Source organism: Prionailurus bengalensis, chromosome B2 (genome assembly GCF_016509475.1).
Source record: "Prionailurus bengalensis isolate Pbe53 chromosome B2, Fcat_Pben_1.1_paternal_pri, whole genome shotgun sequence".
Taxonomy (NCBI): domain Eukaryota; kingdom Metazoa; phylum Chordata; class Mammalia; order Carnivora; family Felidae; genus Prionailurus; species Prionailurus bengalensis.
Genome location: NC_057349.1, coordinates 44,706,959 through 44,725,378, shown reverse-complemented (window position 1 = coordinate 44,725,378; position 18,420 = coordinate 44,706,959). Strand labels below are relative to the sequence as shown.

General features: G+C 40.1%; 1 protein-coding gene across 1 annotated transcript; it reads right to left on the bottom strand.

The window, feature by feature from the left end:
• Positions 1 to 16,247: 16,247 nt before the first annotated feature.
• LOC122489600 (spliceosome RNA helicase DDX39B-like) lies at positions 16,248 to 17,836 on the bottom strand. The gene is given in 3 exon segments (XM_043591609.1): positions 16,248 to 17,019; positions 17,021 to 17,222; positions 17,225 to 17,836. Coding segments are annotated over 3 exon segments (1,323 nt in total). The 5' UTR covers positions 17,721 to 17,836; the 3' UTR covers positions 16,248 to 16,394.
• Positions 17,837 to 18,420: the final 584 nt, after the last annotated feature.

Sequence of the window (18,420 nt, the reverse complement as noted above, 5' to 3'; positions counted from 1 at the left end):
ACAAGCAAGAGGATTCAGACAGCCAGGACAACAGGCAGATGTAGAACTGAAACCCTGGGATGCCTTTATCAGTCACATTCACAGTCACGCATAAAAATGGACCCATCCCAAAAAATTAGATATAAATTTTGATTCAATAAGCATTGATTAAGCACCCACTACCCTCAATCAATTGTGTGGGGGTTTTTTTCTAACATAAAAAACATCTAAGCTCATATACAAGGCACTGTGTTCTGGGCACTGTGAGAGATGCAACACAGCAAACACAAACTCTGCCATTAAGAAATCTGATTTCGGGGCACCTGGGTGGCGCAGTTGGTTAAGTGTCCGACTTCAGCCAGGTCACGATCTTGCGGTCCATGAGTTTGAGCCCCGAGTTAGGCTCTGGGCTGATGGCTTAGAGCCTGGAGCCTGTTTCCGATTCTGTGTCTCCCTCTCTCTCTGCCCCTCCCCCGTTCATGCTCTGTCTCTCTCTGTCCCAAAAATAAATAAACGTTGAAAAAAAAATTAAAAAAAAAAAAGAAATCTGATTTCCAGCTAAAGTCTAAGATAAACTTAACTGTTTTGAACATATGCTTATTTAAGTAAAATCCACCTGATGGCAGAAAATCTGCACAAAAAAATGGCACAGACCAGTGAATGGAGCACATTCTCACATTAGTAATATATTTGCAATATTCTTACTTATATCACTTTGCAAATTTTAAGCACTAAATACAAATGAACTGTTGCCCAATAAGCAGAAGGTGACATTCATACACATCACAAGTTACTCTACCACAAGGTAGCCTATCTGAAAACAAAAATATTAGTCATCTGTGTTTTCTTCCCTTGTGAATTTGTATAAATGACAGAAAAGTTGTTTGTTTGTTTGTTTGTTTGTTTGTTTAGTAGTAACCCAAGGGCACTCTCAACCGAGGGTTCTGTGTGTATTTATTATCCCTTGGGCATTACCACTCCTGCATCTGGCCTACTGTGACAATAAAAGACACTCAACAAATTGTTACATTTCTGTGTTTCTGCTTACCTAGTGAGGAATTGTTTCTGAAACAAGTAGGGGATTTCTTTTTAATTTTTTTTAACGTTTCTTTATTCTGGGAGAGAGAGAGAGAGAGAGAGAGAGAGAGAGAGAGAGAGAGAAAGTGCGTGCATGAGCAGGGGAGGGACAGAGAGAGAGAGGGAGAGAGAGAGAATCCCAAGTAGGCTCCGTGCTGTCAGCACAGAACCTGATGTGGGGCTTGATCTCACGAACCATGAGATCATGACCTAAGCCGAAATCAAGAGTTGGACACTCAACCAACTGAGCCACCCAGGCTCCACAAGAAGTGGAAATTTTATTTCAAATCCCTTATAACTTCCTTAATTGTTCAGATGACAATGCAGGGCATGTCCCCTCTGACATTGGAACTCTTAAACCACCCGTTCTGGTATTATTTTGATGCCCAGAATTAAAATGCCTGCCAAAGCAAAAGAAGCTCATTAACCAAGACGTTCTTCTTGGCATGTTCCTGAGAGCTCACATTCTGTTCTTTTTTTTTTTAATTTTTTTTTAACGTTAATTTATTTTTGACAGAGACAGAGCATGAGCGGGGAGGGGCAGAGAGAGAGGGAGACACAGAATCGGAAGCAGGCTCCAGGCTCTGAGCTGCCAGCACAGAGCCTGACACGGAGCTTGAACTCATGGACCACGAGATCATGACCTGAAGTTGGACGCTCCACCGACTGAGCCACCCAGGCGCCCCACTCACGTTCTGTTCTGCTGGTTTCTGGGCCAGGTCTCACCACTCCCCCACCACACTACATTCTTTAGTTTCCTAGACACTGTCTTCCTCCTTTTTCCATTCTTCCTTTCCCACCCTTTTCCTCTATCTTATACCATATCTCTTCTAACTCTTTAACACTGTGTTCAGATTGTCAGTCCAGTCTGCCTGGTCTAGTAAACCCTACATATGTAGCCTTCTTGACGTCCTAACCCTCCTTCACCATTAAATATCTTCACAGAATAATCTTGTACCTTATCGAGACTATTTTAACAGTTTTTTACACATTAATAGCACATAATCTGAACGTGTTCCTTAAAATACATCAGTGAAGTAGGTAATATTTCTTGTTTCACAATGTTAGCAACAACAGCAACATTAATAAGAGCTAACACCATCTGACCATTTTAAGTCTTGGGCAATGACCTACACACTTCATATATCTCATCTGATGTGATCCTCATTGCAAGGCTATAAGTCATAGTATCATCATCCCCATTTTAAAGAGCAGGAAACTAAGGCCAGTAATTACCTTGTCTAAGTTCACATAAGTATTAAGTGGCAGAGCCTGTGCTTGAACACAGTGCTAACGCCATAGCTAATGTTCCAACTTATCTCAAGGCCATTTGTTCCTTGAGCTATGATTTCTTCTTTTGTTTAAGAGCAGGAGCAAAGATGGGGCAGCTGGCTTGCTCAGTCAGTAGAGCATCTAACTCTTGATCCCAGGGTCATGAGTTCAAGCCCTATGTTGGGCAGGGAGCCTACTTTAAATAAATAAATAAAATAATGTTTAAAAAGGAGAAGGGAAGAGAGAAAGAGGTAGGAGGAGTATATAAAGGAACCTTTCTTCAAAGATCTGTTGTATAGATCAACCAGGAAAGGCACAGAGTACACACTTGATGTCAATTTCTTTCCCCACCTTTAAGCATTCATTGAAGACCTACTCTGTGCGAAGTACTGAACAAGGTGCTTGTATAGATGGGCGTAGAGAAGTGATGAAAGAGTTATGGTTCCTACCATCGTGGAACTTATGGTGTAAGGAAGGAAGCTGCATTTCCCAAGTACACGATACAAATCATCTGTATTACTTCTCATGTGCCACCTGCTACATGACTCCTTTCTTAAAAGTGTACTCCCCTTCTTCATAAACATTCTCCTTAGACTCCTCCTAGGATGTTTGATGTGCTTTCTTTTGTAATATAGCTAATATCATGCAACTTTCGTTTCATGTTACCATGGTGATGTCCTTGACGACTGGAACTATGTCCTCCCTATGTTCTGCAGTCTTGCCAGCCATTAACACACAGGAGGTACTCGATAATTATGTCCTAAATTTAACAATAGAAAGACACTGTGAAATTATGTCTCTGTGTCTTTGAAATTTCAAATCAAGGAATTACTACTTTGGTGATTAGATCAGATTTTCCTTCTTATGAATGCTGTCTTATAAATGAGTTATTCACCACTCTGCAACAAACTCTTCCTGGAGATGATTAGCCAAGATGTGATTACCTAACATATCTGCTTAACTCAGTGGTCCCTTATCTCTTTTTAGTGAAGACAGCCTGATAAACAATGAAGAAATAGTTTTAAGTTAATTTTTACATACCTGAATTTCTTAGAAATGTTATCTCAAAAAACCTGAAGAAGTACATCCTCTTCATTACAAGGTCGTAATTTTTTCTAATAATTATGGAGTGGGAGAGGGTAGGGAAATAAATGCTGACAGTGGGAGAGAAATGCTGGAAGAGTCTTATCTATTCCATAGTCCACCCCAAAGCAGCCACTCCTAAAGGTGAAGTCTGGGTTTCATCAGCCCCTGTGGAGACACATAGTTATGCTTGTACGCATGCGCACACGCTCTCTTTCCATCAGAGGTTCACCACCGTGTTCTTCAAACCTTACCTCTCACCCCTGAAGAGTGTACAAAGAATGAAGAAAACCGGTCTGTTACAACACTACAAGGTTGTGGGCAAAAAAAGTCATGACCTGCTGACTTGGAAGTTAGTCACTCACTACCCGAGTGCGGTTTTACCTCAAATGAGATTAGAAACAAGAACCCAGAATTTGGAGACAGGCTCAATGTTTCAGAATCCGATTAAACAAATAAAACATTTAGAAAGCAGAAAGATGTGATCACCACGCAACAGGGTTTTGTTAAAAGACGAAACCCAGGGACAGGATATTATGCCAATAGACACAGCCTTGTAGGAATTCCTTTTTTTTTTTTTTTTTAAATGTTTATTTTCGAAAGAGAGAGAGACAAAGCTTGAGCAGAAGGGCAGAGGGAGAGGGAGACACAGAATCCAAGCAGGCTCCAGGATCTGAGCTCTCAGCACAGAGCCTGATACGGGGTTCAAACTCACCCACCGTGAGATCATGAACTGAGCTGAAGCCAGATGCTTCACTGACTCAGCCACCCAGGCACCCCAGGAATTCCCATTTCTAATGGAAGCCCACATTCAGATCTCTCTTCCCCAAATGACTGTTAGTTTTTGATGGGTCTATTAGAATATTATTTAAATAAAAATAAAAGGGAAAGGAACTTCATGGCAGACACTTTGTAGAGACAGGAATTGAAAGCACATGGGGATGGTTTCCTTTGTGGGGGGAAGACCCTGAGAAAGAGGAACTCTCTAAACAAATTTATTGACAGAAATGTCAGACGGTAAGAGGCCTGAGAGGGAAGCTCTCGTATTCATTCATTCATTCATTCATTCATCCATCCATTCATTCATGTTGAAAGGAGAATGTTTTAACCAGGACACAGGATGAATAAATTGAAAATGAATAATCCAATATAAATTTTTAAATTGGCCTGTTCTTAAATTCATATGTAATCATATCCACATTTTTATGCACCTCTTCGGATTATATAAAAAATACATATTGTACAAAATTCAAACAATACGACAATGTGTAAAGTGAAAGGTGAAAGTCCCTACGACTCCCACATTTCAGAGCAACCACTATAACAGTCTGGTTTGTATTAGCTGGAATTTTTGTTCATGTTCCTACATGTAAATGGCTTATAATTATGCTACACATATTGCTCAGCAATTGTGCTTTTTCATTCCATCAATAGGCAGAGTCCCATGCCAATGTATTTATTTCCCTATCAAATCATTGCTTCAAATGGTATATTCCATTTCTTTCCTGACCATAACCAAGTTTATGTTAATGGTTTTCTGGATTATTTCCAGGTTGTTTTATTTTTTTGGTACCATAAATACCGCCTCAGTGAACATCTTTGTACATAATGCTTTTGCATACTTGTGTGAAACTTTTCATAGAGGTGGAATTTCTAGATCAAAAGCCACCTAAAAATGTTGTACCAATTACTCATTTTCAACAGTTTATACAGCCACCAAAACTGAGTGTTAAAAATCTTTTCAATTTAGTCCACATGGTAGGAGAAATATTGATCCCTATCGTTTGAATTTATATCAAGGAGGCTGAGAATCTTTGTGGATTGACTACTTTTATTTCTTTGTCTAAAAATTGCCAACTCACAAAGCGATATCCTTGGTTTGTTTTTCTATTTTTGTTATTAATCATTTTCTCATTGATTTCTAAGAACGCTACCCCCCCCCAGGAATATTAGTAATTTTTCTGATATCTATTTGCTCTTAGATCCATTTCTCCTTTTCCCCTTGGTATGTATGGGCTGGTAGAGAGATATGAGGCACTGACCCATGCACACTGCTCTCCCCTTTGGCTTTTAGCTGAGTTTGGACAATGAGAGGCCCTGGTGGAAGATTGGAAGGTGTGAAAGGCAGAATAATGGCCCCTCCAAGACACCTAGGTTGTAATCCCTAGAAGAACATGTTATGTTACATGGCAAGAGGGAATTGGGTTGCAGATGGCATTATGTTTGCAAATCAGCTGACCTTAAAATAAAGAGAGCATCCTGGGTTATCCAGGTGGGGCCTATATGATCACAAGGATCCTTAAAAATGGAAGAGGGTGCTGGAAGTTCAAGAACCAGAAAGATGGCAGTAGGAGGGCTTAACCAGTCATTGCTGTCTTTGAAGAGGAAGGAAGAGGCCCTGACCCAAGGCAGGTAGCCTCCAGAAGCTGGAAAAACCAAGGAAACAGATACTCCTCTAGAGCCTCCAGAAAGAAGTGCAGCCTGCTGACATCTTGTTAGCCTCCTGAGGCCTGTTTCAGACATCTGAATGCCAGACTGTAAAATAATAAGGATTTCTTGTTTTAAACCACATAATCTGGGTTGATTTGTTATAGCAGCAGAGACTAACACAGGGGTCCAGAAGAAGGGATAATCCACCCCTAGCTCCTTGGTCAAATAGTATATCCAGCATTCAGTATGTCCCTCTGGCTTCTGTCTCCACCAGAGAGGCCTGCATGGTTTTGGTTTCAGCTAGTTGACCTTAGGTTCTGGGCTCTGGGAGTACCACATCTTCCATTTTCCTCTTGGTAACCTCTGAGGTGCATCCTCTTTTTGGCTTTTCGCCTCCTTCATCAGCAATGAAAACAATTCCTATATTGGATTCTCTATGTTTCAGATATTTAGAGATCTCTTTTGCTGATTGGATCCTGCTTTGACAGAGTCTGTACAAGGGTGTAAACAGATGTTTTTCCAGCTTGATGTGTTTGTTTACTTTTGACAGTGTTGTCATGCCATTCAGAAGGTTTAAACTTGTATGTAGTTAAACTTACTGACTTCTTTCTAATGACCTTTTGAGTTTTATGTTACAGTTGAAAGGTCTTTTCTCCTCCAAACTCATAAAAATATTCTATCATTTAACCCAGTTTTAAAATGTTTATTGATAAATAATATATAATCACAGAACTATTTATGTTATAAATGTACAGCTTGCTGAATTTTCACAAACCGTAAAAGCTCTAGTCAGTATAATATCACTTTTTCACTTAAGCTGAAATATTTGGATTTGATTTAAGGTGGATAGAGTGATATTGGAATTAAGATTTGTTTTCGCTTCAATGATTAGCTATCCATAATGTTTGAGAACAGTAATCCGGATTTCTCCTACAGATTTGAAATGCAACCTTTATCATATACTTAATCCTGTATCTACTCGATCAATTTCTGTACTCTGATCTATCTATACCTGTGCTTAATGTTTTAATATAAAATTGTGAGAAACACTCCCTCTCACCCTGATTATTCACCCTCAGAATACAATCTGTTTTAAACATTTAAAATTTCAGAAGGGCCTTGCCCCTGCAAGAAAAAGTGAGTCAATATAAAAAACAAGCCCTAGGTTAGTGAACATAGTTGTTAGTAAATCGTTATGTATAACTCTGTGCAGATGTTTGTCTTTCTACTGCTGGTTTAGCCAGGACCTGGTACATGTAAATATTCAGTAAACATGTAGTTCCCAAGTCTGACTGAGCATTAAACATATGCCAGACACATATTTTGACTACATTGCAACGATTAAAAATCAATCTTCATCAGAACTCATGATCAAAGCTGCATATAGCCATATAAATTGAAATAATAGCATAAACAAACAAATCTGAACTTTTCCTTTCCTTTAAAAATTATTATTCTGTGGGGCACCTGGTTGGCTCCGTCGGTTGAGCGATCGACTCTTGGTTTCCACGCAGGTCATGATCCCGGGGTTGTGGGATCAAGCCCCGCTTTGGGCTAGGCAGTAAGCACAGAGCCTGATTAAGATTCTCTCTCTCTCCCTCTGCCCCTCTCCCCAGCTCACATTTGCTGTCTCTCTCTCTTTCTCTAAAATAAATTAAAAAAAATTATTTTAATAAAAATTATGATTCCAGTTGAACAAGAAATGCATCTATCTTGGAAACAGATTGATGATGGGCAAAATACATAATTATTCTGTGGTAAGTTTGTATGAGTAATTTGAAAATGATATATCCATAAAAGCCAATTCTTTGGTAATTGACTAAAGCAGTGTCTCCATAGATTCACAAATTGTCAAAGATAATTATATCTTTTAATTATCAAAGACTTCTTTCTAAATCTTTTTCTGTTGTTTGGTTAAAGAGAAAATTGGTTGTTTCTCTCTTTTTTTTTTCTTGAAACTCTTTACTATGTAAATGAAGATAATATGGATTATGTTGTGTGTGATTTTGAAGTTTTTCTTCTCCATGAAATATTGAAATGGTACACTTGATATCCTGCCTTTCATTTCTCATTACACCACGAACAGAATTCCCAAACAAGAAATTTTTTTCTTGACAGATCATTTACTTGGAAAGAAATTACTAGAAATTAAATATACTTCATAAGCCTTATTTTCTTTAATGCAGTGAATGCCAACATTCCTAACACTTCTACAAAAAAAAAAAAATGCAATGAGAGGAAACATAATTTCTATTTTCTTTTTTCTATTGTTATTTAAAACCTTCCAAACAATTACAACACAACAAGGATTTAATGTTCTTTCCAAACTCCTTCTCAATATTTATTTTTTATACTCAATATAGTTCATTGCATTTTTCAGCTTCTAGAAGCCACCTAGGACTTCTTGACTTGCAGTTCCTTTCTCTGTCCTCAAGGCCAGCAACTTTGCATCTTTCCAATCATTTTTCAATAGTCATACCTTCCTCTGACTGACTCCTTCTGCACCTCTCCTCCACTTTTAAGGATCCTTGTAATTACACTGGGCCCACCTGAATAACCTAGGATACTCTCCCTATTTTAAAATCAGTTGATTAGCCACATTAATTCCATCTTAATTTTTCCCCCGGCTATTTAATGTAGCATATTCACAGGCTCCAAGGATTAGCACATGAATATTTGGGAAAGCCATTATTCTCTCGACTGTAGTATAAACATTTACATACATTTTATAGGGCAAGATTCAATTGCAGAGATTAGCTAGCTTAAGCAGAAAAGAATCTATTTCAACGGCCTCAGAACTGGTGGTCAAATAACTAACTGGATTTCAGCTAAGCTTCCTGAAGTCATTTCGAAAGAACAACAGTGCAAAGCTAGGTTACCAGAGAGCTGACAATACTGATATAGTCAGGTGTATATACATGGAATCTGGAGGCTGTGGGTAAGGCTGTTGTCTGTAAAGGCAGCATCACCTCCGCTACCATCAGAAAGCTGCCTCTGCTAAATTGGAAATCCAGTGCTACCCTGCTGACTTGGGTGGCTTCTGCCATTATTCACACCAACAAAATGGATGCCTCTTGCCCTCTCTCCTCACTTAGCTCCGTTTCAAAATCAAGTGTCATTCATGCAAGTGCACCTGACTAGAGGAACCTAAATCACATCGGGAACTCTGATTATAATGGAGTCTGGGCGATTTATTTTTAGTTTTCCAGCTTCTGCCACACAGGAAGGCATAATAGCAAGAGGTTAAGAATGGATATTGAACAGATTAACCAAGATATCTGCTAGGAGCACTCATGGTATGTTTCTGGAAGGAAATGTAAGACATCAGTACAGTGGATGGAGTGGTTGGAGGCTGGGATGGGAGAGACACTGTTTTTTCACTGTGTGTCCTTTGTAACTATTGAAATTGGTACTTACTTGGCACATGTATTGGTTTTTCAAAACTAAATAATTTTTTTAAAGTTTATTTGTTTTGAGAGAGAGAGAGAGCAAGGGAGGGGCAGAGAGAGAGAATCCCAAGCAGGCTCTGCACTGCCAGCACAGAGCCGGTTTGGGGGCTGGAACCCACAAACTGTGAGATTATGACCTAAGCTGACATCAAGAGTCAGACGCTGAACCACCTGAGCCACCCAGGTGCACCCATAACTAAATAATTTTTAAATAGTAAAGGGCAAAACAAAACCAAGTAAACTAAAATAAAAAGATCTCTAATGATTCTGATATAGCAGCTGGTCCACAGACCAGGGTAAACACATTGATTAATATGCTGAAATTACTGTGTTTTCTATTTGATCTAGTTGAGGAAGAACATAGGTGCAGCAGTAATTGATAATTATTGGATTTTCTTTTATATTACTTTTATTATTTTGACATCACTTGTGAAAAAAATAATTTCTACTATTACATATTTTCTTTACCCTCCATTTTGCTCTCATTTATTACTTTCTCATTTCTAAGTGTGACTAACGAACATATACACAAAAGACTGACTTTCAATTATCAGTCACTTGGGTAAAGCTGACCATTTGGACTGAACTCCATAGCCAGGAACCACAGTCCCACTGTTGGCACCTGCAAAGATTAAAGACTGGATGCCAAAAAAAGGAACATTTCTGTAGGATGGTCTAACAAAACTAAAATCTATTAAATCATGAAAATACTTTGAGGAGTCAATTAAACATAATGCTGAGCCTGAGGGACTAGAAAAAGGCTTTATTTAACGAAATAGGGGAAAAAATGGGGAATCCAGAGGAAGTGGTATTTTGGCTGGGGAAGATAATAAGTTGATTTATGCAACATTGGGGTTGGTAGCTGGTCTTTCCAATACCAGAGTCTGAACATTCAGTTGAAACGAGGAACTGAAATTTAAGAGAGGACAAATCTGCTGGATGTATGCATTTAATAATCATCAAGCACATGTAAAACCTTTATTATAAAGGTCTTGATGAAATCTGCTTTACCATAGGCTCAAAGCATGATTCCAATGTATATAATGATATGAGTCTCACTGTTAGTAATAACAAATGAAATCTATTAGTAGGAATTGAGTAGAAATGGTAACCTGAGGCTTTCTTTCTGGGAAATGTGGCATACAGCCCTAACTGTAATCAAGTTGTTGATTCCTTTGGGCATATGTCACTGAATTGGTCTGTGGACTCCCAGGGGCTAGAGGAGTAAGTGGAAAGCTGTCTAGTCAGCTGATGACCACAGTGCATCATCCGGGAGAAGGTACGCTGAATCCCCCTCTACACCAGTTGAGAGATTTCTGAGAAAATGGGACTTCATTCTTTTTCCAGCTTTATTGAGAAAGAGTGGTATAGAAAAAGCTGTACCTAATAAATGTATACCATTTAGTTAGTTTGAACATATGTATGCATTCTTGTTACCGTCACCACAATCCAGGTAATAAGTGCATCTATCACCTCCAAAAGTTTCATTATGTTCTCCTCACCTTTTTTTTTTTAAATGGTAACATGAAATTGACCATTTCAATGAAATTTTAAGCGCACAATATTTTATTGCTAACTATAGGCATTGTGTTGTACAGCAGATTTCTGGAATTTACTTACATCACTATTGACTCAATGATAGTCAATTCCCTTTGGAATTGGGTCATTAATTGATCAGGAAAAGCAGTATGTAACTTTGTGTAGAAATGCTTAAAATGAGTCTTCTATGTCTCACACACACACACACACACACACACACACACACACACACTAGCTGCAGAGAAGCTGCCTTCAAAAGTTAATCATTGACTAGAACCAGAAAGACATTTCTCCACTGCTCTCAATATCACAATATGTGACTGTAGAAACCTGCATGTACACTCATGATTCCCTGGAGAATTCGCTGGGTGTGGAGGAAGAAACTGCTTCAAGCAGTGATCTGACCCGTGACCAGAAATCTGACTCCACCAAAGTAGTTGTAGACACTTTCAGATACAATCTCAGCCAGTTAACAGCAAGAACGACAGGAAGGAGGAGAAGGGCCACCTGCCTGGGGCCAAGGCTTCTAGGACCCCAGATGACTCAGATTGTTTCTAAGGTGGGCAGGAGGAATGCTTCCGTGGAAGCGTAGAGGTGGCTGGTGAATTTTCTGTTCTGCTTGGTACTAAAAGTTCTGCTCTATCCATCATTTTTAAGGCCAGGATGCTGGGAAATGTGACTGTTGGCACCACATATCAAATAGAATATCCTGTCACCGAGATATTCACCTCTGCAGTGTGATTTCACATTGCTGCGAGGCTGAAAGCATCTGCTCAAAATTACTTCCTGATCCCCAGAGGCAAGGCAAACAAAAGCACAAAGGAAATATTGGGACCTCATCAAAATAAAAAGCTTCTGCACAGCGAAGGAAACAATCTACAAAATTAAAAGGCAACCTATGGAATGGGAGAAGATAGCTGCCAAATAACATATCTGATGAAGGATTAGTATCCAAAATATATAAAGAGCTTATCAAACTCCACAGCCAAGGGGTGCCTGGGTGGCTCAGTCAGTTGAGCATCTGACTTTGGCTGAGGTCATGATCTCACAGTTCATGAGTTGGAGCCCCACATTGGGCTTGCCACAGTCAGCATGAAGCCTGCTTTGGATCCTCTATCCCCTCTCTCTCTTCCCCTCCCCCACTGGTGCTCTCTATCTCAAAATTAATAAACATTAAAAAAAATAAATAAATAAAACAACACTCGAAAAAGGAATAATCCTGTTAATGGACAGCAGACATGAATAGACATGTTTTCCAAAGAAGACACCCAGCTGGCCAACACACACATGAAAAGATGCTCAACATCAGGGAAATACAAATCAAAACCACAGTGAGATATCACCTCACACCTGTCAGAATGGCTAAAATCAACAACAAAAGAAACAACAGGTGTTGGCAAGGATATGGAGAAAGGGGAACTCTCTTGCACTGTTGGTGGGAATTTAAAACACCAAACAAACAAAGGGAAAAAAAACAGAGAGGCAAACCAAGAAGTAGACTCTTAACCATAAAGAACAAACTGATGGTTACCGGACGGGAGAGGGGTGAGGGGGATGGGTTTAATAGGTGACTGGGGGCAGGATGGGTGACTCAATCAGTTAAGCATCTGACTCTTGGATTTTGGCTCAGTTTGTGAGATGGAGCCCCGTGTCAGGCTCTGCACTCACAGTGTGGAGGCTGCGTGGGATTCTCTCTCTCCCTTTCTCTCTGCCCCTCCCCTGCGCACTCTCTCTCTCAAAATAAATAAATAAACATTAAAAAAAAATAGGCGATGGGGATTACAGTGATGAGCATTAGATGCGGTATGGAAGAGTTGAATCACTACATTGTACACCTGAAACTAATATAACACTGTATAACTGGAATTAAATAAACTAACTAGAATTTAAATAAAAACTTAAAAAATTACTTCCTGAAACTCCTCCTGAAGTTCTTTGAACACAGAGGTGCTGTGCACTGTTTTGCAAGCCCCTAAGTGCTTCCTTATCGGGGAGGGGGTGGAGGGAATGTGTCCGACGGCAGGTAAGGGAGGGGCTGAAGAACCAGCAAGTTCATTAGGGCAATGGTTCTATTTATTATTATTTTAAGCAGTGGCGTCTCCTTTATTTTTCCAAACGAAAATTTATAGACAACCCTGATACAGAAAAGCAGAGCTAGATTATTGTCATTTCCGTTCCTCTGCTACGCCCCAAAAGCTGGCCCTCCTAAATTTTGAAACTACTGCAAAGTAGCAAGCGTTTTCCTTTAAAGTGTGAACACCCATGCGGCAACTATGTTAAGCCAGCATCTGATCTCTTCGTGGTTTAATGCCCCTTAGTTTCATTCATTTCAATCAGATTTCTGTTTTTCCTTACCTGGCTGAAATACATGCACCAGAAATGTTAAATTTAATGAAATAGAGGAAAAATAAAATTAGTTTTGAAGCGTGCCTCAGGAGGGCTTTGGGCCTGTTTCGGTTAGAAGAGACAAAAGCTAGGGAGCTGTGACCATGAGGACTGGCTTACTGCCACCTCACTAGGCACTTGGGATACTTATTGCCTGTGTGACCTTGGACAAGTTACTTGACCTCACTATTGCCTCCTTAATAACATGGCCATAATAATGATACATATCTTTTAGCCTTCTGACGATCAAACGAACTGATATTTTTTAAGCCTCAGGACACTGTCTGACACAAAGTAAACCTTTTTTTAAGTATGCAAAGTAACCATTCTTGACTCAGGATTCATAGTTGTGAAAGGTGGCTCTGCCTTAAATGGGACACACATTAAATCCATTACACAAAAGTTATCATTTTCCTGACATCAGCACTTTGTTTACTCAGAAATAATGTGATAAAAGTTGGTCTGTTTCTTTACAAACACAATGTCAACAAAACCAATAACCTTTGACATCAAAGATTATTACTACAGGGGCGCCTGGGTTGCCCAGTCAGTTAAGCGCCCGACTCTTGATTTCAGCTCAGGTCATGATCTCACAGTTTGTGGGTTTGAGCTCCACATCAGTCTCTGCATTGACAGCACGGAGCCTGCTTGAGATTCTTTCTCTCCCTTTCTCTGCCCCTCTATTTCGTGCTCTTTCTCTCTCTCTCAAAATAAATAAATAAACCTTCAATTTTTTTTAAAGATTATTACTATAAAGAATATATTTATGGATGAGAAATTTTGAAGGGAAAAAGTATAACAATTTTTTCATCTGCATTATAAAAGCAGAAGTTTGTCACCAAGAAGTATCCTAGCGCAAAGAATTATCAAGTGTGTGCACTTGCCAATATGAAGCAAAAATGCACTTTGAGTGTTCTAGAAATAGAAAAGGATTTAATAGAAAAGAAACGTCAAAGTACTATGCAAGTGATCAAGAAATTTACCCAAGATTTAGAAATACTATGTAAACCTGCATTTTCTGATTACTCTGATTCTCGTCCCTGTAATTTTATAATAGAAATGTGGCAGAGTTTCATGGCTGAAAGAGGCCATAAAAGGCATTCAGTCCAACTATTAATCTGGCTCTTGAAGCTATGCTTGCCAAGTAGAATTCAGTCTATCCTTCAAGCCTACCTTGAGGCAAAGAAACCTTTCTTCAGATACCTCTGAATGATAGAGTTATTTACATTAGTGTGTTTCACTCTGCCCTCATAGGGCCTGACAGAGTAAGTCTAACCCTTTCTCACTGATCCCTTGAAAGATGTGAAGAGGGAAGCACCTGCCTGGCTCAGGGTGCAGCACGTGACTCTTGATCGCAGGGTCGTGAGTTCGAGAGCCACATCAGGCATAGAGATTACTTTAAAAAATGTGAAGACAGCTTCTTACTCCTGAGTCTTCACTTTTCCAAGCTTGACATCACCAGTTCCTTCAACCCTTGCCAGCTGATTTATTTTATATGTCTTTCCCCTCCTGGTTGATAGTCTCCATTCGAGGTTTTCCAACAAACTTTTTAAATGCATCAGATGTCCCGACTAGTAAATTCTGCCGCCTATCATTCTAGACCCTCTACTTCTACTAATGAAGCAATGAGCACTTTCAGTGACTGCCCTGTACCCATCTTTTCCTGTGGTGTAGTAGGGTTTGGGGTTTCAAGCGTGATTCATTCTGTCCCGGTTGAAAGTGAAATTCAGTTTATTTGGCAATCCGTTTCTTTCGGATTATAATTTACTGCCATTCACCCCACTCACTCTATCAGTTTCGTGCCACCTGAAAATCTGACAAATGGCTCTTCACTAATGTAAAAATCTGTCGTAGAGTCAAGGACAAAGAGAGATCTGCAGCCTGCTGACATTGACACTACTGATATGCTAAATCACCTTCTAAATAGTAGAAACATTTTACAGCTAGACAGGACTTACGAGTAAATGAAGCAGGCAGGTGGTTTCAAAGGTAGCACCAAGTTTTCCCAACCTACCAAAATGCATGCGCAGTTCATTCTCAATACTTTGGGTTCTAATAGTATCTGAGATTTTCCTTCTTATTAAAACAAGCTAACATCAAGTAGCACTAAATGCGTTGGTCTTACCTGCGTGGGAATTTATCAGCAAATGCCGGGATGGCAGATTTTCACAGGGAGTAGAGTGGAGACTGCAGGAAGGCCCAGGATATCTGAGAAGTAAGAGAATTTGAAAGGAGATCCAAGACACCCTCGCAAATTCCACTTACTTCAGTTTATTCAATGTTTTTGGACCTCAAACTCTTTTCACATCTACTTGCCTAAACTTTCATATGAATTTAAAAATAATCTCACCCTGGGCGCCTGATGGCTCAGTCAGTGAAACATGAGACTCTTGATCTTGGGGTTGTTAGTTCAAGCCCCACATTGGGCACAGAGCTCACTAAAAATAAAAATAATCTCACCTTTTTCTATGATATAATACAAAATGTTATAATGGGTTACGGGTCTCAGATGAGGGATAAACAAAGTAATAAAAAAGTGAATCTGGGTTCCATAACCACAGCACCACAGACTTTTTAAGAAACAAAAGTCAAATCCTAAAGAAGAGGTTTTAAATTTTAAATATTTTATTTTAGGGGCGCCTGGGTGGCGCCGTCGGTTAGGCGTCCGACTTCAGCCAGGTCACGATCTCGCGGTCCGTGAGTTCGAGCCCCGCGTCAGGCTCTGGGCTGATGGCTCAGAGCCTGGAGCCTGTTTCCGATTCTGTGTCTCCCTCTCTCTCTGCCCCTCCCCCGTTCATGCTCTGTCTCTCTCTGTCCCAAAAATAAATAAACGTTGAAAAAAAAAAAATTAAAAAATAAATAAATAAATAAAATAAAATATTTTATTTTAGGTCAGCATACATAGTATTTATTATTGTATTAGGAAACTCATTTCATTGTATATATTCCTGGTGTTTTTTTTGTTTTTTTTTTTTTGTTTTTTTAGTTTTGTTAAAAAAAAATTCAGACGATTCAGGAAACAGGAGTTTAGGAGTGGTGGTGATGCAAAAGGGGGAAGTCATGGGGTGGGGTGTGGGGGTTGCCAGGGCAGGTGGCAGTAGTGTCTCCTTCACCCCCATGCCTGCTGTCATCTCCTGAAGAGGGACAGACGGTCACACTCCAAAACTATGGGTGAGTCCTCTACCGTGTCTGTTCAATGTAGGAGGAAATGTCTGTCTCATCTGGCAGCTCACTAATATTGACTTCAAAGCGATCCTGCATGTCATTGAGGATCTTGGCGTCGTTTTCATCTGACACAAACGTGATGGCCAAGCCCTTGGTGCCAAACCGGCCTGCTCGGGCCACCTGACGCAGGTAGGTGTCAGAATCCTCAGGCATGTCAGAGTTGAAGGCAATGTTCACCCTTTCAATGTCCATGCCTCGGCCAAATAGGTTGGTGGCCACAAGAATTCGTCGTTGAAAATCTTTAAACTGCTGATACCGAGAAAGCCTCTCCTCCTGGGGCATCCCTTGGTGGATGGCAATGTCTGGGAAGTTCTGCTCCACTAGAAGCTGGGCCAGGGCAATGCAACGCTGCACAGACTTCACAAAGATCACCACCTGATTGAACTCAAGGACATCGAGAAGGTCAAAGAGCTTCCGGTTCTTCTCGTTGTCCTTCAGTTTCACATAGTACTGCTGCAACCCATGCAGCGTCAGCTTCGTCTCATCATCCACGAAGATCTCCATTGGGTCTTGCATGAACTTGCGGCAGACTGGACGGATCTTTTTGCTCAAGGTAGCACTGAACATCATGACCTGCTTCATGGGGGGTCATGCGAAAAATTTCCTGGACGTCCCGACGCATGTCGAGCTGTTCAAGCATCTTATCACATTCATCCAAGATAAAGTGTTTAATGTGTTTGAGATTGAGGCTCTTATTTCGAGCCAGGGCTAGGATGTGGTCAGGGGTCCCCACGATGATATGCAAGCAGTTCTTCTTCAGCACCTCTTCATCCTTCTTGATAGACCACCAAAAAACACCGCGACCTTGACATTGGGCATGTATTTAGAGAAGCGCTCATACTCCTTACTGATCTGAAGAGCCAACTCCCGAGTGTGACACATCACCAGCACAGACACCTGTCCAGTAACTGGCTCCGGCTGTTGCAGTGTGTCCAGCACAAACACTGCTGTCTTTCCCATGCCTGACTTGGCCTGGCATAGAACGGCCATTCCCAAAATGGCCTGAGGGATGCACTCATGCTGGACTTCTGGTGGATGCTCAAAGCCACAGTCAACAATGGCCCAGAGCAACTCTGGCTTCAGTAGGAAGTCACGAAAGCCAGAGCTGTGGATGGAGACATAGGAGCCCTTGACATCCTTCTTGGCAGGGGCCTCAGCCCCGTCTCCCCCTGCTGCTGTCTCCACCTCATCTTCATAGTCCAAGAGCTCATTGTCCACATCGTTCTCTGCCATTCCTGGGCCGGCAGGGGGAGAAGGGGAGGAGTCTCCGGAAGGGTTCATGCAGAGTAAGTGAAAACAAGGGAGGAGAGTGGGGGCTTGAGTAACAGTTTAAAAAAACAAACAAACAAACAAAAAACCTAGTTTCTGATAGAAGAGCTGAGCAAGGCGAGCGCATATGGCCTATATTCCTTAATAAGAGTCATCATATGTAAAGATATCCAGTCTTTACCTACTTAACAAATAGGAATTATCTAATTATCTAATAATTAAATTAATTAAATGGTTATTAGATAATTAGATCATTATTAGATCACTTTAATTTTATAAGGAATATTTACTTACCAACAAATACATTTTAAAGGGCATATTATATTTACTTTGGAGAAAAATTTAACTGTTAGGGCACCAAAAATTGATAAATGCTCTCATAAATTGGTGTTTTGAATTTTTGCATTTTCCTCTTAAGAGCAAATCAACTGCTCTCTTTTCTTTTGAGTTTCGTTTACTAATGATGAGGTAAGAGGGGTTGCAAGCACCTTCCTGCAAATGACACATGTGGGAGTAGTCATGTCCAATTATCGAAAAGTCTTGGTGGCAATAATCCTTGCAACAGTTTTGTATTTAAGTTTGATTTTTTTTAAAGAAATCAATACATGTGGATGTACTATTTAAGAATTTTTTTAAATTTTTTTTTTAACGTTTTATTTATTTTTGAGACAGAGAGAGACAGAGCATGAACGGGGGAGGGGCAGAGAGAGAG